The sequence below is a fragment of the Manduca sexta genome, chromosome 28, assembly GCF_014839805.1.
Source record: "Manduca sexta isolate Smith_Timp_Sample1 chromosome 28, JHU_Msex_v1.0, whole genome shotgun sequence".
NCBI classification, from domain to species: Eukaryota; Metazoa; Arthropoda; class Insecta; order Lepidoptera; family Sphingidae; genus Manduca; species Manduca sexta.
The window spans coordinates 12,785,877-12,812,765 of record NC_051142.1 but is presented as its reverse complement, the minus strand read 5'-3'; the positions used below and the strand labels follow the sequence as shown (position 1 = coordinate 12,812,765).

At 36.5% G+C, this 26,889-nt stretch overlaps 2 protein-coding genes across 10 annotated transcripts; one reads left to right on the top strand and one right to left on the bottom strand.

The window, feature by feature from the left end:
- Nucleotides 1-134: 134 nt before the first annotated feature.
- LOC115448810 lies at nucleotides 135-21,610 on the top strand. 9 transcript variants are annotated; one of them, XM_030176371.2, is made up of 9 exons: nucleotides 1,189-1,451; nucleotides 1,848-2,023; nucleotides 3,357-3,651; nucleotides 4,314-4,701; nucleotides 10,055-10,131; nucleotides 10,464-10,586; nucleotides 14,634-14,748; nucleotides 17,440-17,614; nucleotides 17,915-21,610. In XM_030176371.2, the coding sequence occupies exons 3-9, from the start codon at nucleotides 3,451-3,453 to the stop codon at nucleotides 18,087-18,089; spliced, it is 1,254 nt and encodes a 417-aa protein (XP_030032231.2). In that variant the 5' UTR covers nucleotides 1,189-1,451; nucleotides 1,848-2,023; nucleotides 3,357-3,450; the 3' UTR covers nucleotides 18,090-21,610. The 9 variants fall into 9 exon arrangements, with proteins under 9 accessions (XP_037300247.1, XP_037300245.1, XP_037300242.1 ...); XM_037444352.1 differs by lacking the exons at nucleotides 17,440-17,614; nucleotides 17,915-21,610 and adding an exon at nucleotides 15,922-17,428 and having other exon boundaries at nucleotides 1,187-1,451; nucleotides 14,634-14,726; XM_037444348.1 differs by lacking the exons at nucleotides 1,189-1,451; nucleotides 10,055-10,131; nucleotides 10,464-10,586; ... (1 more) ...; nucleotides 17,440-17,614; nucleotides 17,915-21,610 and adding exons at nucleotides 136-382; nucleotides 7,864-9,725.
- A 453-nt stretch (nucleotides 21,611-22,063) lies between these two features.
- Nucleotides 22,064-26,602, bottom strand: LOC115448807 (protein lifeguard 4). The gene is made up of 5 exons (XM_030176368.2): nucleotides 26,387-26,602; nucleotides 25,036-25,199; nucleotides 24,534-24,639; nucleotides 23,607-23,758; nucleotides 22,064-23,438 (listed from the first exon to the last, which is right to left on the bottom strand). Exons 1-5 carry the CDS (start codon nucleotides 26,450-26,452, stop codon nucleotides 23,186-23,188), a joined length of 741 nt encoding a protein of 246 aa, XP_030032228.1. The 5' UTR covers nucleotides 26,453-26,602; the 3' UTR covers nucleotides 22,064-23,185.
- Between the last annotated feature and the right edge of the window lie 287 nt (nucleotides 26,603-26,889).

Genomic DNA, 26,889 nt, shown 5'->3' with positions numbered 1-26,889 from the left:
GGTACATCATTTTTATTTTTTAATCTGAGACAGGAACTAACTTATAAAAAACATTTTTTACCTTGATAGACAGGGTAGCCAACATAATAAAATAAAAACTATTTTTTGAAACGTACTCTATATAACTCTCAGATATAACTAATGCTTTGCAAGTGGCGAGTGGTGACAGTTCACTCCTCAGGTTCACTCAGTCTTTCATGAGTCTGTTAGCTGTTTGGCTCATATATATTATAATTCTCTTTGTGTTTGGCAACCGCTAGTCAGAAGTCTGTGGAATGTGCCATAGAGAAAGACAAACCTCATTCGTTTCGTTCGTATTGGTGTTGTTCAATATTTCCAGGATTTTCAAGCAGAAAAAAGGAAATTTATACCAAATATTCTGGTGAGTTTTAACAAAATTGGATGTCGATTATGATATTTCCCGCAAAATTGATTTTTGTTGTTAATAAAGTTTCACAAAAATTGTTCTATATATCTGTGTTATTATCGGAAACTCAAGTCATAAGGTGTACCTACCTAGAGTGATTTCACGAAATTATTTCCTGACAGCCGTAATAATTTTGTCTAATAATATTGCTTCTATTTTACATGTTATCATAATTGATTATACTTATTGTACCTCTTACGGTATGTGATACACATCAGACAATCATAGAGTTTATATTGTATTGTCTATGTATAGTATTTTGGTGCATATAATGCTTTTTGGTGCATACGGTGCAGACTCTGGTGCAGACGAAAATAGTTAAGACGTTGCTGCCGTACTCAATTACTAGAATGGTATATTTATGTTAAATTTACTTTATGAATTCTCGTAAGACAATAGCAAATGATAAAAACAAAGCAGCTAATCACAGTTTTAAAATCATCGAGATAATAAAATGAAATGAAAAGTAATATACGGGATAAGGATGTAGGAAAAACTTGTCCAACATTGTCGATATTTTAGAAAATATATTGTTTTAAGTCCGCCGGGATTGCGTTATTCTGTACGTACTTAGGAAGATATCACATGTAATGTCTATAATAGTATATATGTGATTATCACAACAGAATATTGGATACACCAATTCATTTTACTACGCTCTAGTTTCCAATATAGATGTGTTTTCCATAAAATTAACTACAAGGATTTTCTATAATCTATGGATTATGAAAAAATTACACTCTACCAAAGATAAGACACAATCTGAAGCACCGAGTAGTTCCATTATGTTGTTAACTGGTTACGGGTTTAGAGTAGGAGTCATTGGTGAAAAGTGTGTTGTGAATAATAAATGTTTTGACACTTTCTAACATTCATAAACACATTTCCAACAATGTAAAGAAATTGATAGAATCGATATTTAATTTATTCTTTAAGTACACCTCCCTATTATAATACAAAATGGCGTTTAAAACCATAGAAGAAAAAGACTTTTACCTGCTTGTAATCATCACAAATTAAACAGGTATTTTTAAAAATGAACATTATTTACTATACCTATAGTAAATAGAATTATTTACCAAGCATGAAACATTTTGTATTTTTTTAGTTTTTTTTCTTGTCCAAAAATATGACTGCTGTCATTTATAACAATAGTAACTTTATGTCAAATAAATTGTCAATCGCCGAATGGCGTGTAAACAGTGCAATGAAATGTTTCGTTGTGCTATAACGTAGTGGTTATATTCTGTTTGGCCGCGTTTAATTTTGTCATGCGATCAAATTTGAATGAAAAGCTAATGTTGCGCAATTTTTAAAACAGCGGATATTTCCATTCAAAGTAATACCTTAAGCAGTAGCAAGTATTTAAATGTTGAGCTATTATTTTGCGAAGTTAGTGATTTATTTTAAAATTCTGCAGACGCAAGTTGGATATCATTGAAAGGAGCATAAAATATACTATCTTTTTATTATCAAAGAGTGGGAAATACTCTAACACCAGCAATAAGCTAGTTGGAAGTGGAACGAAATGCCGAGAAGAATGTCCACAGGTTGAAAAGCCAAGGGCATGCACCTTTGACTTTTCTAAAGAGTTATGTGGGTATTTTTTGTGAATTATGTTTTGCTTTAATGGTGAGGAAAAAGCATTATGAAGATACCTGTATACCTGAGAGTTTGACATAAGAAATTCAAAGGTAGATGTAGTGTGCCAACCTGCACTACACCCCTATAGTGGAATAAGGCCTATAGCTTCTCAGTAGTTGAGGTGGCCTGAGCCCAGCAACGGGACAGTATAATACAAGGCTGATAGGTATAATTTGATTTTGTAAGTGTTAAAGATATGTCTAAATATATATGAAGTTTGGGTAACATGTGAATTAACAGTCAATAAATCAACACACCTTATAAAATTACCATGATGCTTTTTGTATGTGAGAATGATGGTACTCTGAATTTTTGTGAACATTTTTGTGTAACAAACATATTTTTAGAATTAATTATGTTAAGTTGTGTGAAAACTTATCTTATTTTCTAGCACACAAATTTGTTTTTCAGTTACACTAAATAACTTGATCCTCAGAGTAGAGAACACATAGTTATAACAATTTCTTCATATTCAGTTTTTAAATATATTGTTGAACTTCCATACAAACAATCCTTAAGAAACTAGATAAATTCTCATACTAATTGTATCAATCAGCTGATCTCTTTAATATGGTAGAGTGATGGTTCTTTTGAGATTACACCTTATGTACCATAAGGAAAGTTTATAATTATGTGTGTAATATGCCGTTAAAATATTTGTATTAATCAAAATGAGTGGTGCCAAAAATATATGGAAAGGATCAACAATATTATACGTCGACTTAATTGCTGTTCTTACTGTGGCTCCCCTTGATCTTTTGCAAAACAATTAGAAATGATTTGGTGGAGTATATGAACCATGGGAGAAGTTTTAAGAAGGTTTTGTGTGTCATCTGCACATACTAGAGTTGTTACAAATACCTACCTAAACTTGGGCAGCAAAATTTTGCGATCTCCCTCTTGCAATATAAAAACTTGCCTCAATATAAAAACTAAAAATTTGTGAGTGTATAAACAAAAGAGTTAGCCAGTTAATTTGTCATTTATGCATTGAGTTTAAAATCATCCCAATTGGCATAATACTGAGTCTTCAGATTGTGTATTCTAATGACAAATATATATCTTTATTATAATGTACAAAATAAAATATAATTTACAAAATTTTAATCTAAAATACCAAATGAAAATGAGTAGAAGTGTAAAATTAGTAAACTTTAATTTGGGAATGGATATTTCTGAAGATTTGGCTTATGATTTGAAGCTAACAAGCCTGTTGCCATTTCAGGTTCAAATCTGGTTATATTTGTATTCATTGCATTAAACCCTAAACAATTTTTATGTGCAGGACAACAACATCCATAGAAACCTCTACAGAAGTATCCATTGAAGAATTCACTGAAATTTGCGCAAAAGCCTCTAGTTAAATCTGCAACACAACTATGATAGAAACTAAGGAGGAAATGGAAACAATTGGGGAGGAGGTCCCACCTACGCCTCCAGAGGATGTGGAGTGCCGCGCATGCCTCCAACGGTTCGACTATGAGGCGGGCCTGCTGGATATGTTTCAGGCTTGGGAGCCACCATGGAATGGCATGGGTGAATCCATAGCGCAAGATCTAGCGCGTCTCGCCAACGTTAATGTGAGTACATTTTGATTACCTTTATTCTGCGCATGAGATCTGATGAACGTCAAAGAATATTGAAGTTACTTCCATTACAGACCGCCACTTCAATAAACGATCCTAATCGCCTTTTCGATCTATCTCAAAAGTGCACCAATCAGAACCAAGATTTTTGATGTGCTTACAAATGATTTATTTTGAATGGTTCATTGTCGGAATGGGATTAAAGATTGAGATTTGGATCATTTATTGAAAACGGCTGTTAGTTGTTAGATGAATTTGATGCATTATAAAATATAAAACAATATTTGTACTGTGGCTATAATCAATGGTCATTCAACTAACTTAAAAAAGTAAATTATGCAGTAACGAATTATAGCTGTGATTAGTATGTAAAATTCTAAGACGCAAAATTAAAATGACAAACCGGTCCGGTAACCAAACAACACCGGTAATAGGTGTGTGTACCTGCCCCTTTCCACATCCAGCGATTTCCGTCTCGCGCGGACTACAATTGTATTTTTATGTTTTAACAGAGTCACTAAATTGTACTTCAATAGTCAATAAATTGTATTGTATAGGACATTTTGCTTGGATTATGTAGAATAAATATTAGTTTTAAGTCTAATCTGGAATCTCTGCACACTTATAAAATGAAAAATGCAATTTCTAAATTACAGATAACAATAGCAGACTCATATTCAAAACTGATATGTCAGTTTTGTCATCAGAAGCTTTTGGAAGCGTGCAGTTTTGTGGTGAACGTTCGTATTAACGATCGGCTGTTGCGACGGGGTGCTGAGACTCTTCACGAACAAGACGACACTTGGCCTAAACCCATACAAGTTGACAGAAATATTAACAGCAATGTATTTAATAGCACAATGGACGTGGAAATTAAGCAAGAGGTGTTATCGGACGATGAAATTTATCCCAGTGGAGCTGAAGACACGTTCAAAGATGGCACTGATGCCGCGGGTGGTACAGACAACACATTCAATAATATGGAAATAAAAATTGAACCTGAGGAAATTATACAGCCCGCACCATTCCAGATTACAGTTAACGGTGAGTGAGTTTTGAGCTTATACTGAGTGTAATAATTCTGGGTCCTGAGCTCCAGAACGGTTTTAGATAAGTTAGGGGATATTGTTTGGTGTAAGATCGCTCTGTTATTACTATTGAAGATAGGGCATTCCAGCATCTGCGATGCAAATTGATGGACGATTAATGATTTTATGTTGGCTTTAAGCTTCATACGATGTTATATGTGGCTGATTCTCAAACAAAAAGAACAAAAAGTCATTGATTATAATTCATATAAAACGGTATCAAAAGTTAAAAGAGATTCTATTATGAAATCATGTAATTGGGCATATGGAATCTTATTATTTATATTACATAATATGTCAAAATACATTTTTATAGCTTATAAATATGTCATTGTCATCAAATTGAAATACATTTCTAAGGTGTGTTAATTTGTATTACAATAATACCTGGTAATATTTATTAAAATTTTAGCATCGAACAAATGTATATACAGTTAAGAAAAGACAAATACAAAAAAAAAAAACAAAAAAGTATATAAATGTGGTCTTTAAAACATTCCATCATTCTTCCTTATAATTTGTATATTGGATGCAGAGTTATAGTTATTTTTTAATGTGGCAAGACTCAACTCAACTGGACTGTGATAATTGTTATTACTATAACAATTTAATTTTTATTAAAATTTTCATGTTCCTTACACCATGTTAAGGAGATATACTTGTTTGATTTATTATTTAATATTTGAGTGTATATGTTTTGAAGCATATTTTTTGGTGTACAATTGCATGGAAAGGTAAGGTGCATTAATGTTTCATTTTGTTATTCCATCATACAATTTGTTGGTGGGGAAATACCCTCATTTGGGCATGAGGGTTGTGTGAAAAAAGGTTGTATTTCGATTAATTTGGAAGCAAGAAAACACAGACTAATGCAAGTGGAAGCTGAATTAAAGAAGAATATGATAGTAAGAGCAGGGAACAAAATTAAAGCTGATGATAAAACTTTAGAAAAACTTATGGGAAAAGAAATAATTTTATATATTAACAAGAAAAAAAGGGTAAAGTAAAGCTTGTAAGTGATATGAAGGAAAATGTCAAACAAGGAAGCGATGGAGAATAAACAATGCAGTTTATTGAAGAAAACAGACAAGTTAAATAGAAAAATGGTATTGTCATAGAGGAATATCCATCTATTACATACCATGGACATATTTGGAGCTTTTGGTTATTTAAAGGTTGATAATAGTAATGATGTTAAGCGGAGCAGTGACTGCTGAAAAAATATTGAGCGCTAATTATTGTCAAGATGTATCACATATACATAAGAAAATAAATATAGGAATGGTGTAAAGGGATAAATAAAATATCTTCACCAGATGCTGAACTGGATTTATTTATTAAGAAAAAGAAGGTGCCCAAGACTATCAAAAAGACTCTTAGAAATAACAGTTTGATTTTTGTTAAAATATTGTTAATTACTAACCATAATGATAAATTATGTTTTGAAATAAAAAACTTTTGAGATTATACACTTTTTTTAGCTATAAAAATCATTCCTTCATTTTAAATTTTAGTTTCAACCACCTTAAGCCACTTTAAACTTAAATGTATTAAAAGCCATTTAAGCCATATAGTTATGTTTACAGAAGACACAATAATAGACAAAAAATATCAAAATTATTTTTTATTTTGATTGAGAATCAGCCAAGTATACTAACATGAATAAAAAATAGTACTGAAAATGAATGATAACATATGCGGCACCATAGTACTGTGTCTAATAGTAAAGAAAAATTAGAATGAATTGTAGTAATTTGTGTTCCAGAAACCATACCGCTATCCTGTTTTATTAGGTAATTTATATTACGCTTGAGCATACATAATATCCTTTTAGAGGCGATACTAAGCCTTACAAATGAGGTAGTTTGGTCTATTGTCGTTCAGAAAGAATATTTTGAGATTGGATATAGCCCGCTATTTCGATAAAATAATATTAGGAAGGTGATTATCCTTGAGGCCAACGGTAAAAAAAAATTTAGGACATCAATATTACTCTAAATTTTATTTCATTATTACGTTTTGCTCGCGGCTTTGCTCGCATGTAACAGGTTATCCGAGTTAAAAGTCCCACAATCCTGTGATAAAAGATAGCCTTGGGTCTTGCCCAATATCTCAAACTATCTCCATACCAAATTTTATCAAAATCCGTTCGGTAGTTTTTGAGTTTTGAAGAAGGAGATAAGCGGTAGGAGATTTCGTTTTTCTTCACAAACTTTAAATTGATCTATTAGAGTAACATTAATATTATTTAGTTCCTACATTTAGGGCTAAATAATCAAATTTAAAACACGTTGATTATTTCGACTAAATGCACATAAAATATGTAGATTTAATCACCTTTACCATTTTATTGTCATGTATTATACATATTTTAACTGTACATATTATTCCTTCAATTATTGAGATATAAATGTCCCTTAATTATTGTGTGAAGTCTGTAATGACCATTACCAATTCCTAATTAGCACTTGTAGTGCATGGAACGTTTTGAAATATTTTAAAGATAAGCAGTAAGAATCGAAAAAACGAATTGTTAGTACGGCGGGTCGGCTCTGTAATTAAGATCGGTTTAAAATTTGCAGATGATTGCAAAGTGCCTTGGTCAATAGTTTTTTTTTATTTTTGCACTTTTTATAGTTTTATTCTTTATTAATTGAGTGTTCTAGCATCAAAAAACATAACGTTACAGTTTGTATATAATGATGGGTTGGCTTTCGTGTGCTTCGAAATATTTCAAATCCACGGTGGGTAAATCGTAAAAACCATGCAAGTGTTTTTGTAAATTTGACCATATAAGTATCGATCGGTATGGCACAAGCTCTGTGGAGACATCTGTCACAACTGTCATTTGTGACAGCTAGTAAGATGGCGGGTGAATTGGAGTTTTCTGCGCAGCAACAGTATAGTAAGTTTTATTTTTGTTTTTATAGAAAAGATGTTAAAGGTGGTTAAGTCTTCAATATAAGTCTCTTTTTGAGTAATTTGTGTATTTTTAACAAAAAAATACATATCTTTTTTAATATTATAGTATCTCTACACAATTTGAGGAAAATTTTTCTATTAAGTTTAACTCGGGACCTTCAAATATAGTGTCCCATATGGGTGTTTTTTTTTTCAGAAACCAGCAGGCCTAGTAATACCAAGGCGATTCGTAGCGCTAAATCAACAGCGATAGACGAAAATGTCATGGAACCTCCATCGTATGATGCGTCAGCGGGCAAGAGACGAGGCAGGACTGCAAAATCTTATCCAACACTTTCACCTGTCTTCAATAAGTATGCCAAAAAAATAAAAAATCCTACAAGTGATACTGTAGACGCTTGCGATAGCGAACGTCCACATATTTTCTCTGATGCGCAGGAGTTAGAGTTAGCGGATTATTTACTGATAGCCCGTAAACTTTGTCATGGCTTAACTCCCAAAATAGTTCGACAGTTTGCATACCAATATGCTAGTGGCAACATAAACACATATGCTCCGACGTGGTCTAAACACGAAGCGGCGACGTACAGTTGGTTCTATAAATTCATGAATCGCCACAAACAATTAACAATGAAAGTTCCCGAAAGTGCAAGTTTGTCACGAGACAACGGAAGAGTTGGTAGTTTCTTTGAGAGTTTAAAAAACTTGCTGATACAATATGACTTTAGTGCAGGACAAATCTGGAATGTAGATGAAACTGCAATAACCACAATTCATAAACAAAGCGAGATGGTCGGTGGGAAACCTCTTAAACAAGGTGGTAAAGTGACATCAGGCGACACCGTTACCGTGTGTGGAGCTATTAATGCTTTAGGGGGTTACTTGCCACCGTTTATTATATTCCCCCGCAAAGGCTGGCAGAAGAAATTGATAGCTCGCGGTTTACCAGGAACAGAAGGAGTTGCACATGTCAGTGGCTGCATGACTGGTGCGAAGTTTTTAGTTTTTTTGAAATCATTTGTAAAGCAAGTACGATGCAGTAAGAAAAATCCGTGTCTCATTATATTGGACAGTCACGAGTCACACATAACCATTGATTCTATCACTTTCTGCAAAGATAGTGGTATTGAACTTTTAACCACACCGCCGTATATGTCGCAGAAATTGCAGCCCCTGAGCCCCATATTCATGCAGTTGCGGTTGCAATATAGTCTTGTATGTGACACTTGGATAGGCATCGATCCTAGCCGGCCGTTGACGATCGCTAACTTTGCAGAGTGTTTAGGCAAAGCTTATCCAAATGTGATGAATACGACCAATATACAAAACAGTTTTGCGAATATTGGGATTTGTCCTTTTAATCCTAGTGTATTTACTGACGATATTTTGAGTCCAGATAGAGACGCACATAACATGGAATCAATGCTGAATGAAGAGTCGGTAGTAACACAACACGCGTCTTTGTACATTCTTCCCGAGTCAGTAAGGGGGTCCGCCGATCGTGCAACAAATGATATATCGGAGAGTAAAGTGTCTAAGAAACGTATTAAAGAAGAGAATATTGAATAAAATATAACATATTTAATCATAATACTCATAGTACTACTTATCTGTAATTTCTTAAGATTTATGTAAAACATAATAATAAATGATTGTGATATTTCATTTTTTATTATTTTACTACTAATTCCTGGCGTAGTTGTATTGCGTGCGCGGTACGACACCGCTCTGAGGTCTCAGATCTAAATCCATTGTAGGGCAAAGAGAAGTTTTTCTCAGCGTTTTTCTCCTCAGTATAATCCCGGAGTCTAGAATTTGTGCCCGTAGTGGGGATAGGCTCGCCCCTTATCATAATTTGATTGGATGTGGATGCCCTGCTTTATATTCTAGATAAGCTCTCTTTAGTCCTCCGACCTAGTGATATTTAGGGACTAGGTTGATTGGTAAGTCCCGGTCTACGGTCCTAAGGGTTTAGTGATTATCATGACCTCATGTCCATATCAGATGGTAATGGTCATAAGACAACAGCTGAGGATGGCGAGCGCAGTGGGATACCTAAAAATACTTACAATTCAAGGTGTTGGATGATGTTTCTACTATTTATGAGCGATCATATCGCTTACCATCAGGCGAACGACAAACTCGTCTCGTTATTCAATGCATTTAAAAATAATAATTAAAGAACTTTTATAAATGTATTATTAAAATATTATTTATTTGGTGAGTCAACCATGGCGTGTCTAATAGATAATTATTAAGCCTTGAGAAAGGAATTAGAATCAATTTGTTTATAGGTTGTACTTGTTCTCATTTTGCAAAATACCACTATGATATATATGATGATAGTATATTAATTAGTAATTCAGTGTATAAATGTTCATTTTTAGGCACTATTACCCACGATCAGTTTGAGCGGAATTCTATACTCACTAATGGCGAACACAAAGAGGAAACGGAACAAGACGTAAGTTTTTTCAATGTTTATAGAACATATAATAATCCCAGACCCATATACCTGTTGTATTTCAAGTGCACAAAGCAGTGTGGCAAAACACACATGCTGTGTTTTTCATAGCCGATGTGGTGTGCGGTGTTTGGGTAGCACTCATTATGACACGCTAGGTGTTTGGAACTGCACTAGTGTCTGATTTCACTAAGCAAGTGCGGAACAATACACCTAACGTCTGATGTGTCGCAAAGATGATTAATTATTGTTTTGGCGCCGTAACGTATGGTACTTTGAGAATATGCTTAGCTACATAAGAACGTGCTTAGCTTGGTTTTTGTTTGTTATAGTTGGAGAACGTGCAAGTAAAACAGGAGCCACGTAGCGAGGAAGAGGAGGTGGAACCGCCTCCCGACTTGCCGCTGGAGTGCATGCTCTGCACCAAGTCGTTCAACAGTGTTACTGGACTGAAGGTAAACTTGTTAGGCAGTTAATAATTCTAACAGACAGTTTCTTCATGAATTGAAGTAACAAAGTAAAAGCCATAAGAGTTCTGAAACACAATCGTCGCTCGAATAAAGATCGGTGTTGCCACAAGTGAACTAGTTTTGAAATAGTAACGAGTAACTGATTGTTACGGAATATGAAGAAATTAGTAAGTCTTGATTAGCGAACTTTGTCACGACCCAACTTCGCAGAATGTGCGAATACATCGCCAGACGTAATAAAATCTGCTCTGACTTATGTCACGCGTTACCATATGTTCAGGTAATATTCTCTGTATGTCTAATGTATATTGTCTAATGTATTCTCAACGCAGGTGAAATTTAATTAATATAGCCAGCTAGTCAAGTTCACAACATTACTGGCACGCTTGGGAATTTTCGAGGCGCGGTTCGTAAGGTAGACATCAGTGGCAGAGTCCATATAACCCGATTCCTGCCAGCTTCCCTTTCATACTTTATGTTTAATGTAATTATTTATTAATTATTTGCAAACCGTGTTTATACTGTGGCGTAGGGGCGTGACGACCCCCACCGCCCACTAGTGGTGCTCACTACCACTAGTGCAAGTAGTCCACCGACTAATGGCGGTAAAACCATTCCAACACGGCGGAAGGAAGTGACAAGACACAAGACGGGCAGCAGCGTCTTGTGATGAGACTTCCGCCACTGCGATCGCCAACCCGCCTGCCAAGCGTGGCGATTACGGCAAAACCCCCCCCCTATGGTAAGGCCACATAAAAACCGGCCCCTAGTCCCCGGCGGCCCCGCTATTCCTGGCTACGGTAGCGGTCATGGTAACGGCGGGGCAAGGGGTGCTAAGAATCCCCGGCAGAGACCAGGCTACCACAACCGACGAAAACTGGCCCTGGCAACATATAACACGCGCACACTGCGGACCGACGAGAAGTTAGTCGAACTGGAGGAAGAAGTGAGCAGGTTACGGTGGGACGTTATAGGATTATCTGAAGTCCGAAGGCAGGAGAGGACTCGATAATCCTCAAGTCAGGTAACCTGTTCTATTTCCGGGAGGGCGACCAGCAGTCCCAAGGTGGTGTCGGGTTTATCATCCACAAGTCCCTCGTAAACAACGTCGTGAAGATCGAGAGTGTGTCGGCAAGGGTGGCGTACCTGATACTCAGAATCACCAAACGGTATTCGCTGAAGGTTATTCAGGTCTACGCCCCGACCTCGGCACACTCCGATGATGAGGTGGAGGCTATGTACGAGGATATATCTCGGGCTATACATAGCTCCCAGACCTACTTCACCGTTGTTATGGGGGACTTCAACGCGAAACTAGGCACACGTAGCGGCAACGAGCTGAAAATGGGGAAATTTGGGTATGGGCAACGGAACGCGCGGGGTCAGCTGCTGGCCGACTACATGGAGAGGGAGGGACTCTTTATGATGAACTCCTTCTTCAAAAAAGCGTAGTCAGCGCAAGTGGACCTGGCTGAGTCCCAAGGGTGCTACCAGAAATGAGATTGACTTCATCATGTCGACCAAACGGCGTATATTCAATGATGTCTCTGTGATCAATGCGGTGAAAACCGGGAGTGATCACCGAATGGTAAGAGGCACATTGAATCTTAACGTATCGCTTGAGAGGTCTCGACTGATGAAGTCCATGCTCCGACCAGCATCTGCCCATATCAAAAACCCCGAGAGCTTTCAGCTCGAACTCCGGAACCGCTTCGAGTGCTTAGGTGAGTGCGTAGATGTGGATGAGTATAGCAACAGGCTCGTGAAAACTGTCCAGACGACTGGGTCTAAGTTCTTTAAGACCCAGCGTCCAAAAAAGAACTCAAAAGATCTCAGATCCCACCCTACAGCTCATGGTAGAAAGACGCAAGATGGTCCTGCAGTCTTCTGGTGACGTGACAGTCTGCCGGAGGCTCAATCGACAGATCTGTAAGTCCCTGAAACGTGATATACGCCAATTCAACACTAAATGTGTTGAAGAGGCTATTGAGCGGAACAGGGGCTCTAAGGTGTTCGCCAGGGATCTGTCCATTGGGCAAAGCCTGCTGACCAAACTGAAGACCGAGGACGGCAGGATTATATCTTCCCGACCGGAGCTCATGGGTGAGGTAGAGAAGTTCTACGGACAGTTATACACGTCAACACGACGACCTGTTTGCAGTGCGGCCACAGATCCAAGAGCCCCACTAATCCGACACTATACCGAAGACATCCCGGACATCGACCTGTGCGAGATTAGTATGGCTCTCGGGCAGCTGAAAAACAACAAGGCTCCGGGTGATGACGGAATAACAGCAGAGCTTCTAAAAGCGGGCGGACAGCCAATATTAGAGGCTCTCCAAAAACTATTCAATTCCGTCATTCACGAGGGTACCACGCCCCAGGCATGGCACAGGAGCGTGGTGGTGCTCTTCTTTAAAAGGGCGATAAAACCCTTTTAAAGAATTACAGACCCATCTCGCTCCCTGAGTCACGTCTACAAGCTGTTCTCGAGAGTCATCACGAATCGTCTTGCTAACAGTCTCGATGACTTCCAGCCTCACGAACAAGCCGGATTCCGAAAAGGCTATAGTACCATAGACCATATACACACGCTGCGGCAGGTTATACAGAAGTCCGAGGAGTATAACCGGCCCCTCTGTCTAGCGTTTGTGGACTATGAGAAAGCCTTCGATTCGATCGAGACCTGGGCAGTGCTTCAGTCTCTCCAGAGGTGCCAAATTGACTATCCGTATATTGAAGTGTTGAAGTGCCTATACGAAAACGCCACCATGTCAGTCCGCCTCCAGGATCAGTACTCGAAACCTATCCAGCTACAGCGTGGCGTGAGACAGGGAGATATAATATCTCCGAAACTGTTCACCGCTGCACTGGAAGACGTCTTCAAGCTTCTGGACTGGAGAGGACTCGGCATCAACATCAATGGCGAGTATTTGACTCACCTTCGATTTGCCGACGATATCGTAGTCATGGCTGAGACCCTAGAAGACCTTAGCGCAATGCTCGATGACCTCAATAGCGTTTCCCAACAAGTGGGTCTCAGAATGAACATGGATAAGACAAAAGTCATGTCTAACCACCATGTCAGACCCACCCCTGTCAAAATAGGAGACGCTACACTTGAAGTTGTCGACGAGTACGTCTACCTGGGACAAACAGTCCAATTAGGTAGGTCCAACTTCGAGAAAGAGGTCACTCGTCGAATCCAACTCGGCTGGGCAGCGTTCGGGAGGCTCCGACACATCTTCTCGTCCCGAATACCGCAGTGTCTCAAGACGAAAGTCTTTGACCAGTGTGTGTTGCCAGTGATGACATATGGAAGTGAGACGTGGTCGCTCACTATGGACCTTGTCAGAAGGTTGAAAGTCACTCAGAGGGCAATGGAGAGGGCTATGCTCGGAGTTTCCTTGCGGGATCGAATCACAAACGAGGTGATCCGCAGGAAAACCAAAGTAACCGAAATAGCCCTTAGAGTTGCGAAACTCAAGTGGCAGTGGGCAGGGCACATAGCTCGTAGAACTGATGGCCGTTGGGGCAGAAAAGTTCTGGAGTGGCGACCACGAACCGGGAGACGCAGCGTAGGCAGGCCCCCCACGAGATGGACCGACGATCTGGTCAGGGTCGCCGGAGTCCGATGGATGAGGGCGGCCCAGAACCGGTCCCTGTGGCGCTCAATGGGGGAGGCCTATGTCCAGCAGTGGACGACTCAAGGGCTGAAATGACGTGTTTATACATACAAATAACTATTATATGGTGTGTTGGGTTCCCTTTCGGAAAATTTCACATTTCGCCACTAGAAGACTATAAGGTTTCTTATTTGTATAGGTGTTATGTTATAATTTATCCTTTCTTATAGTTCAAGCTTATTCTTGACTGTATTATAAGTACCAAATATCATCAAAATCGCCTCAGATTTTAAGCCGTGTAAACGGATGGATCAGACAAAGAATTCATACATATCTATATAACTATAGTTTGAGTATCACTCACTAACGAATATTACCGGCAATAACTCGAGCAATGTATTTTCAGGCGCACGTGATAGCACAACACTCGTATAAGACTGTGAAGAGAAAGTCTGAAGAGGAAGTGTCGGCGGGCAGCAGCAAGCGCTCCGGCAAACATGTGTGTGTCACGTGCAGGCGGTGTAAGTGAATAGGGCGTGACGGGTACACGGACAAATGTGCTTCAAGCCATTTGTGGGGGTGAAGTTGCATTATCATTTCGCAAAATTGCCGGCAGAGATTTTATCATTTTTATAATTGGAGTTGAGGAAATATTATTGGTAGCTTGCTGCGTGCTGCGTGGCTCAATATTGTAGTAGGAAGGTAGGCTTCTCGAGCTAGCTTCTAGACCTAGGAGACATCGTTTTGAGTTCTGTATATTTGGTCTTAAGCTCATCGAATAGATGCCTGATGACTTTAATCAGCGCTTCCAAGGCTTATCTCTATCTTAGATTTCATCGACCTAACTATGCTTTAGGATCCGCTTACCAGTAGTGGATAGATGCTCGCAAGCTTATTAGCTTTTATCACAATGTCTCTTGACACGTCATTTCTAATATTCTTAAGCGTAACTATTATCAGGACATCTAAATTTTTTTCCATAGATAGTTACATTGCCTTTGCTGGGTATTTACATTGCCTATTGGCTTATTTGTGTTGACCAATTTTATATCCTTAGTACTACTATAATATGCTTAGTGCTAAATATGCTAGAGGCCATCGTTCATAATCATTCTTAACATTGAGAACTTAACATAAATTAAAATATAAAAATAAACTGAAGGTTTCCAAAAAATCCTTTGAAAATTTTTGTCGTTGGCAATATTATTTAGACGTCATTAAAGGATGATGGCGTCAAATAGGACTAGGAAAACAACGCGGCGCCATAACCATTCCAGAAACCAGGAATCGAAATTTGAATAAAGGATTTATAGTAGTAATATTTTTTATCATCTCGTGTATAAATTATGGAATACATGCATAATATGGAATATCTTAATAACATCGGACGCGTAGAACACTTCAAACGCATTTATAGTTCGTGGCGTTCGTCAGCTGTAGGCCGGAATGACTGCGCAGGAGTGTACGCAAAATCGATATGGTTACGTAAGTTCTTCGTTTTTACTTTAATATGGGTTTTTAATGGTTTATATGAGAGACTTTATGGGAAATTTTGCTATGTTAACATCAGTTTATGGTATATCATATTTATTTTTTGACTAGATACGAATGGGGAATACCATCGAGGCTGGAACACGGTATTTGTGTGTTACTTTTCTAATCGATAACTGCTTTAATTATTTTCTCATTTACAGGATGTGATACCGCAAGACGAAACGAATGCCTGCAATGAAAGAGATAAAGAAAATGCTATAGAAATTATAGAGACGGTATCGCTGGATGATATCCATATAGAGAATGCATTCGAACCTGTAGGCAATGAAGATTTGGACTGTGTCGATGATTCGCACAATTATAGTGATCTACTGGTTAACTTCAATAGTTAATTATAAACTCCAAGATATTCACGCTCAAGAATTGTGTTTAAAAAACAACCTAGAAGTGGCCTAGTGGTCTTAGTCAGTACATAAATAGAAACGTAATCAGTATAAGTGATGTAGAGAATGCCCCACACTCCTGCTGTAAGAAATAAATAAATAACTTTTTGATTACTATATAATATATACTATAATTATGTAGATATTTAAGTGGACATGAAGGAAATGCGACTTGATAACTGAATAAGTCTTGTCAGTTGGAAGCGTTTAATAAGATTTTAGTTTCCACAAGTTTATGATTTACTCATTAGTTTGAATAGAAGAATTTTTCTTTACAATTAGTCTGGTGAAACTGTATTGAAACAACAACATTGTGTTTGCCAAGAAGAAAAAAGAAATAGTTGAAGAGCTATTTTGGAACGTAGAAATCCAAATATATGAAAAAAATGGGACCTTGGAGATGTAATGCAAAGAGGAACATTGAAATTCTATGGTGTCGAAATGACAGGTCAGAGAGGAGTTCGTCTCGTCCAAATATAATATTGTAGTCCAAATAATATAGTAAAAATGAAGAAGTTTACAAGCTCATATGATTCTCAATTGAAATTTGGCGCATTATTATGAGGTCTTCAAAATAGATTTTGGAAAAATTTGATATTTCCAGGCAACAATCAAGGCGGCCTTTAAAAAAAAATGGAAGATATCAAGGAATATTTCATCTGATATTAATAATATAGACATTATATACAGACTTTTTGCCCATTTTAATAGTGTTAAAAAGGAATTGAGAACTTTGTAGCAATATTAATATTGAATGGATTTACTGATGTTTATTTTCTGTGCCTGTTATGGAACACTGTGTCGCAAAACATGATATTTTATGAAGTTGTGTTGAATTGCATTTGTACAAAAAAAATAATAGATCCGCCAGTTGAATTGGGTGTAACCTGTAATGGCTGTGTGTTGATATTGAAACGAATAAATAAATAAAAAGTTACAAAAAAAAAAATAGTTTCAAATACAAATGTCAATCTTTTGTATGTTACTAACCAATTTTACTAACAAAACTGTTATTGTCCTTCCTAAGTGTAATAACATAAACCCTATACATCTAATTAACCGTTATTCTGCGAAAACTCTTGCGCATCCACGCTTTCCAACGGAGTTAACGAAACGCCAACAGCGGAAGTTAGGAAGCATGGCATCCCCTTGCATATCTAGAATGTTCTACGTTTACATTTAGAAATATTACATAGACACAGTACGCACGTATTCCATAATAGGTACCGATTACCGAGTTATTTGGTTATATTTGGCACGGATGTATTTGCGTAGCGTTCACGACGCCCACCGACCTGATGGTGCACGAGACGTGCCACAACACGCACGCGTGCTACGGCTGCAACTACAAGTGCGACACGTTCCAGCAGCTCAGCAGGCACCGGCTGCGCTGCAAGGCGCTGAGGAACAACGCGCCACTGCGCCACAAGACTCTACACGATGTTAAAAGGTACCAACGTTTGTAGTACAAATGATCGGTGCTGGTGTTCAGCTATAGATTAAGATGGATGTACAGTCCTCCACAAAAGTAGTTACATATATTAACTTATAGTAAATCGAAAATTATTATTCATCGAAATGTTATATTTCCTTTATCTAAAATAAAAACAAAGATTTTGTTTTTGATGTACCATATTTATATCATTTATTAAACCATCTTTTCATGTATTTGTTTCTATATAAAATAGTTTCGATGTTTGACATATTCCAAGCGTCCATTCCATTCCATAATTTTTTTTTCTTATTTCAGACCACAAATCGACTCGCCGCTGCTTGTTGAGTCGTGTTCACGGCCCACGGATTCGCACAATGACAGTGAGAAAAAAGACTCAGACTATCAGATACCCTCGCTTAGTAATAATATAGATGTGGACATGAAAGTGGAACGAATAGAGTCTATGAGTTCGGATGAATCCCATCCTTGATTTGTGTATGGCAGTGTGGACCGTGGCTCATAAGTGGGCTAGTGCTTTAAACATGTATATAATGTGTGTAGTGGAAACGTGATCTTTATCGCTTCTATATTGCAAAGACTGTCAGTAAAGCTTATTATCAGACTTGAACCGGCTGTATTGTATGATAATTATAGCAACCGATACAAGTCATGAGCAAATTATCAGTGACGGGGACAAATACGCGTATGTTCCGATTTGAAAGTGTATAGTAGTGCGTCTAAGCCCAATAGACAGAGCATCGACAGTGGACCAATCGCGTGAAACGTCATCGTGAACTACGTCAAATCGGCCAATAACGAGTGTGCTCACGACTCGTGCCGCTATCTGTATCTCAGTAGATACTACATTTTAAGTTCGTAAAAAAAACAAGTGCAAGGGAGTTGTTGACTTGGAGTTTGTAATGTGCTCACTCAATGTCTATAGCGTTGTTTTAATTTACGAATGTTTTGTCTCTCTCGGACTGTGATCAGTGTCAAAATCCTTTAAAAATGTTATTGTAAACGACTATTCTAATTGTACCGTGTGACAGTTATCAATCATTAAAAATTAAAATACTGTTCAGAATCCTTCATGAAAAATGGGATTCTATAAACATAGGGAAAAGGAGAATGCCCATACCTGTCCCAAGGTATAAAGGGAGCATATGGGGTTCTTAAATTATTTTTGGTAATTACTCCAATTCTTTTGATAGATATACGTTCGAGGGTTTAATTTTGCGTTTAAAAAAGATTTGTTTCTATATTCTGGCCATTTCTGACCGCATTCTTGTCAAGTGTTATTATAATTCATGAAATTATTATAGAAATTAGTTATATTCGTTTGATAAAAAATATTTTCGGGGTTACAATTCAATTATTTTTTTAGGTTGTGGCGCCATTTTTTACAGACGATGATTTTAGGTATAAGATTATGTGATAGATATTGTTAAAACATGAATATTCTATATTTGTCACTAAATACAGATATTCGCGAAAATACTAACCTCAAAAAACGCACGAAGCGAATGGTCCACGACCAAGCTCCTTAAATAGAGATAAAAAAAATAAACATAAAAATATGTTATTGGATAAAAACCCAACAGTAAAATTAATTACTATTTTATTTGGAAGGATGTTATTTCTTCTATTTTGTGGGTAATTGTCACTGTCAGATAAAATTATATTATCTAGAATGGAATTCCATACACAAAAGGGCATTCTCCTTTATCAAATTATCTCAATAGTTATTACATATATTTTTGTCGATCAAAATTTACAGAAGGATCATCGTAAATAAATGAGGTTAAACATTGTTCGAATTATAATAAAAAGGAATTAAAAATGAACATTCCAAATTATCTTTTAATACCTTTTAATTTTATAAAAATTGGTCCATCGAGTCCTGCGTATTTTACCATCAAATTGAAAATATGATTTATTGTTTTTTTTTATTTAGATGAAAATACAATGAATATAGTTTAAAGTATAGATGATCGGAATCAAAATATCGATAATTTATTATCGTGAATACAAGAATGTTGATTCTAACTTTAAATGTTATCTTTTTCTCATGTTACGATACTAAGGTTTTGTAACTAAATATAGGATATTTTTTCAATTTTATCTATGATTTTGGATATTATTTATAAAAATTACATGTAAACAGAATGTTTTCAAAAAGAGCTATATCAAAGCTTTGTGTTGATGTAAATTTAATGAGTTTTTAGTGCGTTAAAACAGGTTAAGTGTGTTTTGTTTTAACAGCTTTATTTCATGAACTGTAACATGTATTGATATATAATTTGTGCCTGGCATAAATTTAACAAATTCGACTATATTTTGTATGCCGCCAGCTCATCGCCCTGCTTCGGATCAATTAGGCCAGATGTAACTTAATCGATATCGATATTGATCGATAAAATGTAGGGGATATTATCAAGTCAATAGGAGTTGTAGCATATCGAACAATGTAAAGTTAATTTAAGTAGCAATGCAAAACTAATGTCACGAAAAATTCATGTGAAAGTATCTAGATATTCGGTAAACAAGTTTTGTACAAACGCCAAGTATGTTTTTGATTATATTTAATGTGTCACAATGACGCATTAAGTTAATTTAAGATTAGAAGTAAGATAAAATTGTACTTTTCTTTTCCTAAAGGAATCCCATTCAGATTTTAAAAAAGCCTAGGAATTATAAATTAAAAATCTGACTAAGCATAGTGTGAAGTTGCCAAGTTGTAATCGATTCAAGTGTAGACAATTACCATATAATCGATTTCGCTTAAATGTTTAATATGAGTCGAAATAAGGATTCTATAACTTATACATCATTTAATGGTACAGCGATAAAAGGGAAATGAGAATTCCTTGAATGCTTAACGTATTTGTATTTACATTATCGTTTACTTGCAGGTTGATTAGTTATTCCTTTTTGTGATTCAGACAACAAAACTGCAAAATCTGTACTTAAGGCGAATACGTAAACTAATTCGCATTTATTTATCGATATTGCATTTTAATCGATAATAAACCCATTACACAAAAAAAATTGCGCTACAAGATATGGCGCTCATCATGTTTGGCATCGAACATATCGCATAACTCGAACAACGTCTAGTTTACCATATACGTTTTCTATGAACGATTCCAATCATAATTTGCGATCTGATCCTTAGACAAACCAATGAAAATAAGTTGTAAGCATATCCAAGAAATATTCTGATTGTTCATATGGTTCATTATGGGCTTGGTTCATATGTGCGAATGATTGCAATAGTGATTGTGATCGTTGATTGAAATCGGCGGTAACTAACAGCTCAAGCCAGGGGCGTAGCTAGCGTCGTATCAGTGATACGGGGCCCCCGAGCTTTGGGGCTCCTTTTGGTCCATACCTACATTAAACTAAGCAGGCGCCCAAAAGCTCGCACTGCCCTGAGGGGCCCCCAACACATTTAGATATAGGGTCCCTCTATGGCAAGCTACGCTACTGTCTCAAGCGATATCACCTCACATAGGTGTCTGTACCAGTGGCGAAGGTTGAAATTTTTCGAAACCCGATATAACTTATAGGTTAATAATGTAATGCATAAATGCAGTCTGAAAATCGTTCTAATGATAATTAGATTGTACATAAATTACGAAAGGGAAATCGGCATTCACCACTGGTCTGTACAGTGTATAGCTGACGTTAATGTTTATGGCCTGGTTACAGCAAGTTTCTTAATGAAAAGTAAAGCTTAAGGTAATATCATAAAAGTTGAAAATACATACGTCGTTATTTAGGCAAAGTTACAGTAACTTTCACATTTGCTGTCAATGAAGTAAGTAGTCACTTCATACGCCTTCTACTTTGTCTTGAAATCATACACGAATATCACGTCGGTCATAAAGATTAGTCAGTTTGGATTAGAACTTGTTAGATTTAGACGAATATTTTGTGAAGTTTTTAGCCTCGAATTGTGATGTATTAAATAATGATTCTTGTAAATATATTGTTGCGGTTTGCAACTTATGTTTGGCTTTTAATTTTAAAAGTAATTTATTCCGTTCGTTGTACGATGTAGCTGTAATACAGCGGTGATATAACCATTAGACTCCTAATATCCAAGACTTCCTTGCTTTTGCTTCTATTTTTTATATAAGGGTTTTTTGGATATTTAAAATGAATACCTAACTGTTTTATAATAACTTAATATAATTAGTATAAAAGTTAGCGAAACAAAAAATCTAGTTATGTTTAATTTTATCGATAACATTATCAATACTTAAATTGTTCGAAAACGCGGAAGAGTTAACGGGTCACAGTTGTTGAAATTGATTTAAAGATATTTAACTGTAAGCTTATTGGATTTTCCTGTCGTGTTGATAAAATCCTATCGCTTGTTATTAATTGTCTAGTGGTTATATTGTCGTTGACCTTAATTCATATAACCTTAAGTATGAAGGTTGAAAAAAAACACCAAAATCAACAGCAAATCATTTACTATATTCAATAATGTTGCAGTCACTGTGCCGTGTTGATAAATAACGAAAAATATACCGTGTTCCCTGTAATACTAGCGCGTAAAAAATATTTTCTATAATAAACATCTTCTCACAGCCATTCTAAGATACTTTAGTGCAAAAAACTTTTGCTCCAAAATTACGCACAGTGGACATTTAAGTGCTTTCATAAACACAATCAAGTGTTGCATTAATTTTTGTGCTAATATTCCTATGGATCTTTTTAAATCCATCACAATTTAAAAGTTCTAACAATAAATGCTCATTATCAACTTTACAAACAAAACATTTGTTGGCAAATATCAAGATAAGGTACAATACAAATATGATTAGATTAAAACGTGAAGATCTATAAGAGATAACGCTATAAAATAGAAACACTACTCAGGAAATGTTTACTGTTCACAGTAATGTAGGTAGTCACATTGTTCGAAGTTTATTTTATAGACAATTATCTACTTACAATTTATAATACTTTAAAACTGATAAGGTAGCCGCACGTATCTTGACCATCGATTTTAAATGTAAAACCAATGTAGTTTATGACCAAGGGGACCGCGATCGTCTTAGGAGAGATTGCACGCGGTATTCATTGGTCTAAATTAGATAATATTATAATGTGCTAATAATGTTGCGGCTCACGTGAAAGTTGTGTTTTTTCGGTACGTAACCGAAGTGTTGACTGAACGCTGTCTCAGTCGTGTAGCACAGCCACACGTTGGTGTTAAACAACACCGAACGTGGCGGCCGCATTGATAGGGTGTTGCGTCAATATGTTAATCCGATTCACCAAGCCAATGCATATATTACAAGTAACTTTTCGCCTCTTATTGTGAGGCGTACAAAATACGTGCTTATCTCACACTGACAAATATCAAAATCGGAAATCTCGACATTTACCAACAACACACCACAGCCGGGTCACCTAGAACACCATGATATTCCATTAAATAAGTCATTAGATTTTTTTTTATACAATGGATGCATGATAAATGATTGGCTATCAAGATTTTTAATTAACGGTATTGGCTATTTACTTTTTGAGTCAGGAGACCCGGCTAAACCAATGTCAACAACGCTCAATTTAATTTCTGTTCAGCTCATTCAGAATGCGGAGTATGTACAGGAACAGGTTCAGTATATCCATGTACAGGTTGATTGTGGCCAGGATGTACTCCTCGGGGGAGAGGGTGGTCATCATCTGCTGCGTGTCGAAGATAAGAAACAGTGCGAAGAATACGGCACCAGTGAAGGACAGAGCGATTTCGAACGCTGAGCTCTGGATGAATATCTGGAGTATACCACCAATGATGAGCACCGTGAGACCAGCAATGATTCTGAAAATTTTGTGGTTCGGTTATAATTGAAGGACAGATTCATAGACAAAAGACTACATTGCGAGTAGATGTTCATGTGTAATCTATATAGTCTATGTTGATTAGTTAATCTCCTCGCGTAGATAGCGTGACAATATAGCTTCCTCAAAAATATGCATAGAAACTCACCCATATCCAACGAAGGAGAAATCACGTTTGGTGTTAAGCGTGTAAAGTGTGAGAGAGAACACGACAGCGAACGTGAGTCCCAATGCTTGCAGCACCACAGCAGTGTTGTAATACGACACTACAACACCGATCGTGTACGCTTGCACCGCCGTCTGAAATATGCATAATAGATGTATAACTTTTTTTTAAATACATCTCTCCAGTGGCGGCGACGCGATGCCCCAGGCGAAAGTAAAAAAAAGACAGACGCAATAATAGAAGTTACTCGGTTTTAAGTTTCGTAGGTAAGATCGTAAATAAAAGGGCCTTTCAAGGCAACGCGCGTGCCCTCGGGCGGTTGCCCGGTTCGGCTCACGCTAATGCCGCCTTTGCATCTCATAGCCGTTTTTAGTAAACCAAACTCAAACATCCATCCGATCCCTAGTATAAAACAATCAAAATAACTCATTTCCAAGCATGTCAAAAAATGTTTGTTTCGATGGGTCCATTTTCGCGATGGATTGAAAAAGGGGATTAGGATCGTTTATTTAAAACCGCATGACAAGACAAGCAGTGGGGCGTGTATATTAACATACTTGCTTACACAGATTACAAAATAAATTGAGGACCGACATCTGGTGTAAAGAGGACAAACAGATGTGTATAATAAGATAGAAAAAAATGTATTTCAATTGAAGTTAATGTGTAGAAGTGTTGTGAATTTTTAATTTTTCCATATACTTTTGTGGCTGACTGTATGTATCAAAGTTTAAGGATTCCCTCAGTGTATTAGAGTCTTATTAAATATAAGAATTAATTAGATTATATAAAAGTCTTTCTGTATGAAATATAATATGGGATGGAAACATAGTCACATGTTGATTTTCCTTTCTGTGAAACAGGAAAAATATTTATATTGCATTAACCTTTATTTGCTAAGTTACTTACAAAGGCCGCGAGGAGGTAAAGGTTGGCTGGCGTGTCGCGACGCTTGGCAATCAATGCGAATAGCGTGCCCAAACTGAGTATAAACGCCACTAATATCATCCAGTCACTGGAAACAAAAACATATTGGGGTTAAGTATTTGTACAGTGTGAAGTATCTATGAGGTATACAATGGTACGCATATAAATTAGGTACAATAATACAAAACCAGGTACAATAATGTGTTAATGTGGCAGGGTAAAATTGAAATGAAAAAAAAAATTAAAAAATTAAATCAAATGCCCTAAATGAACATTGCTTATTTGAATTACACTTACTTGACTTCAATTAACATTTCTCCCTTGTCCCATCTGTAGCATATTTTACTATAGTAGTGGTACTTTACAGCTGTTTTAATATTATAATTGTCTGTAATATGTGTACCTTACTGAATGTGAAAACAAGTTAAATTCATTTCAAAACTGATCTCTAAATGAAACATATAGGAACTAATTTAAAACTCACTTTCGATGTATGAATCCCTGTACAGGCTCGACCAGCAGGAACACGGCAGCAATAGCAACAGTGGCTAACAACTGCACTGTGAGGAGACCATACACTTTACGTATGAAACCAAGCCGGATTTCTTTGTCTGCATTCATCACATTATTGCGGTATGCGAAATCATCCTGAAAAATGTATAATGATATTATAGTATATTACATTGTGTAAGATTGAGTTTGTGACTGTGTTAAAATGAATAACAGAAATTATGTCTTTAAACATAGATAATTTTGTAGGCAGTGTCTTTGCTGTGCCCTTGGCATTGCATAAGTATGAGTGGAGGATGCCACTTACCATCAGGTGGACCACTTGCTTGTTGCCTATTAGGCAAAAAAAAAATGGTGAAAAGATACAGTAGTTTGAAGAAGACAAGTATGTGGTTTCTTTTAGCAACACAATGTCATAATGAGCCCGTATGACAATATTAAATTAATGTGTTGACCTTTGTGCCAAAAAAAAAATTATCTGACAGTGCGGCTTATTACGCTATGAGTGTATTGTATCTAGCATTTGGCTGTGTGAGGTGAGTAAGTGAAGTCTGAGATAGATCTTTTTCAACATTAGTTGTGTGCTAGGTGCAGGCATGTTGTGAATGAAAAAACACAACTGTTATACGAGTTGCAGTCAATGTGACAAAATGCCTCCAACCTTGAAGACGATTGGTGATTATATTCAGTCATTTGCTATGCCAGGAGCTAAGACCGCTAAGACAGACAGCTAAGAGATCATATATTTTAATTTTGAAGATTTTCTAGCAACATCGGAAACTATACATATATACATTTTAAACTTATTCCAAGCTATGATATTTCTACTCTACCAAACCTCCAGTGTTGTTACAGAAATTAAGGATGGATCTTCTTTGGGATTATTATCAGAGTAAAAGTTTGATAGGACACTTGAATGTTTAGTTTTTTATATAACTTAACTATGATAGAGCAACAGCTGGTAGAATATGATTACATCAGCATAATGTAGTAAAAGTTATTGATCAATATATTTGCATGAAATAAGTCTAACACATTGTAATTTTAAGTTTATATGACTTTCCTATCTTGTCATTTACAATCATTTCACGTGTTTTTTGGGAATGATTCACATAGATAAGACATAATTTAATTAAATGATAACGTTTACAGAACAGGAAAACCACATATGCTTAAGGTTAAAAATAAATATTTTTTTTTTATAAGTTTGGCCACGGCTGATCAATGTTTTGTATAAATAATGAAGGCCATACTGCATACATATTGTGTATACCGTTCACTTGAGAAGCTATTCATAGGCTATTACGTATTGTTTTCTCTTTTACCTCAATAGATTCCTTGCCTCCAAGCTCGCAATCTTCCTGTGCATACATCAAAGGTATTGCTGCCATATTTTATGTTATTTAGCACGGTTAATAACAAATACGATGCGACTAAACAATTTGTTATTCACAAAAAATGGATTTCCCTGTTTACGTGTTTCTTTTCTGTTGACATTGACGTCTATGATTTTTATATTGACATTGACGTTTTAATAAGAAAATTGCCATATCAATAAAAGTACTTGTTATCTATAGTTTATTAAAAGTACTCAAATGTCTAAAGTATCTTTATGAGCAACATTCGCTTGTCATTACGAACAGTTTTGCCTCCGATTGTGCGCAAGGTAGCCTTTTTTTGTTGATAATGTTTTTTTTCAATCTGAAAGCTGATTTTAATAAGGTCAGGTGGGGCAAGTGCGCCGACGCGTCCGGGTCGCGACGGGGTAAGTGCACCTGCCCTAAAAAAATCGAAAACTATTGATGTTATAAGGTCAGTCGGGGTAAGT

Bases quoted from the DNA above. Each gene is read 5' to 3' on its own strand.
- LOC115448810 (XM_037444350.1), top strand. From the start codon at position 3,451: ATGATAGAAACTAAGGAGGAAATGGAAACAATTGGGGAGGAGGTCCCA. The intron at 3,652-4,313 runs GTGAGTACATTT...TCTAAATTACAG, and splicing joins CGCGTCTCGCCAACGTTAAT to ATAACAATAGCAGACTCATA. The intron at 4,702-7,863 runs GTGAGTGAGTTT...TTTTTTTTTCAG, and splicing joins ATTCCAGATTACAGTTAACG to AAACCAGCAGGCCTAGTAAT.
- LOC115448807 (XM_030176368.2), bottom strand. From the start codon at position 26,452: ATGGCAGCAATACCTTTGATGTATGCACAGGAAGATTGCGAGCTTGGA. The intron at 24,640-25,035 runs GTGAGTTTTAAA...TTTTGTTTCCAG, and splicing joins CAGGGATTCATACATCGAAA to TGACTGGATGATATTAGTGG. The intron at 23,759-24,533 runs GTAAGTAACTTA...TGCATATTTCAG, and splicing joins TTTACCTCCTCGCGGCCTTT to ACGGCGGTGCAAGCGTACAC.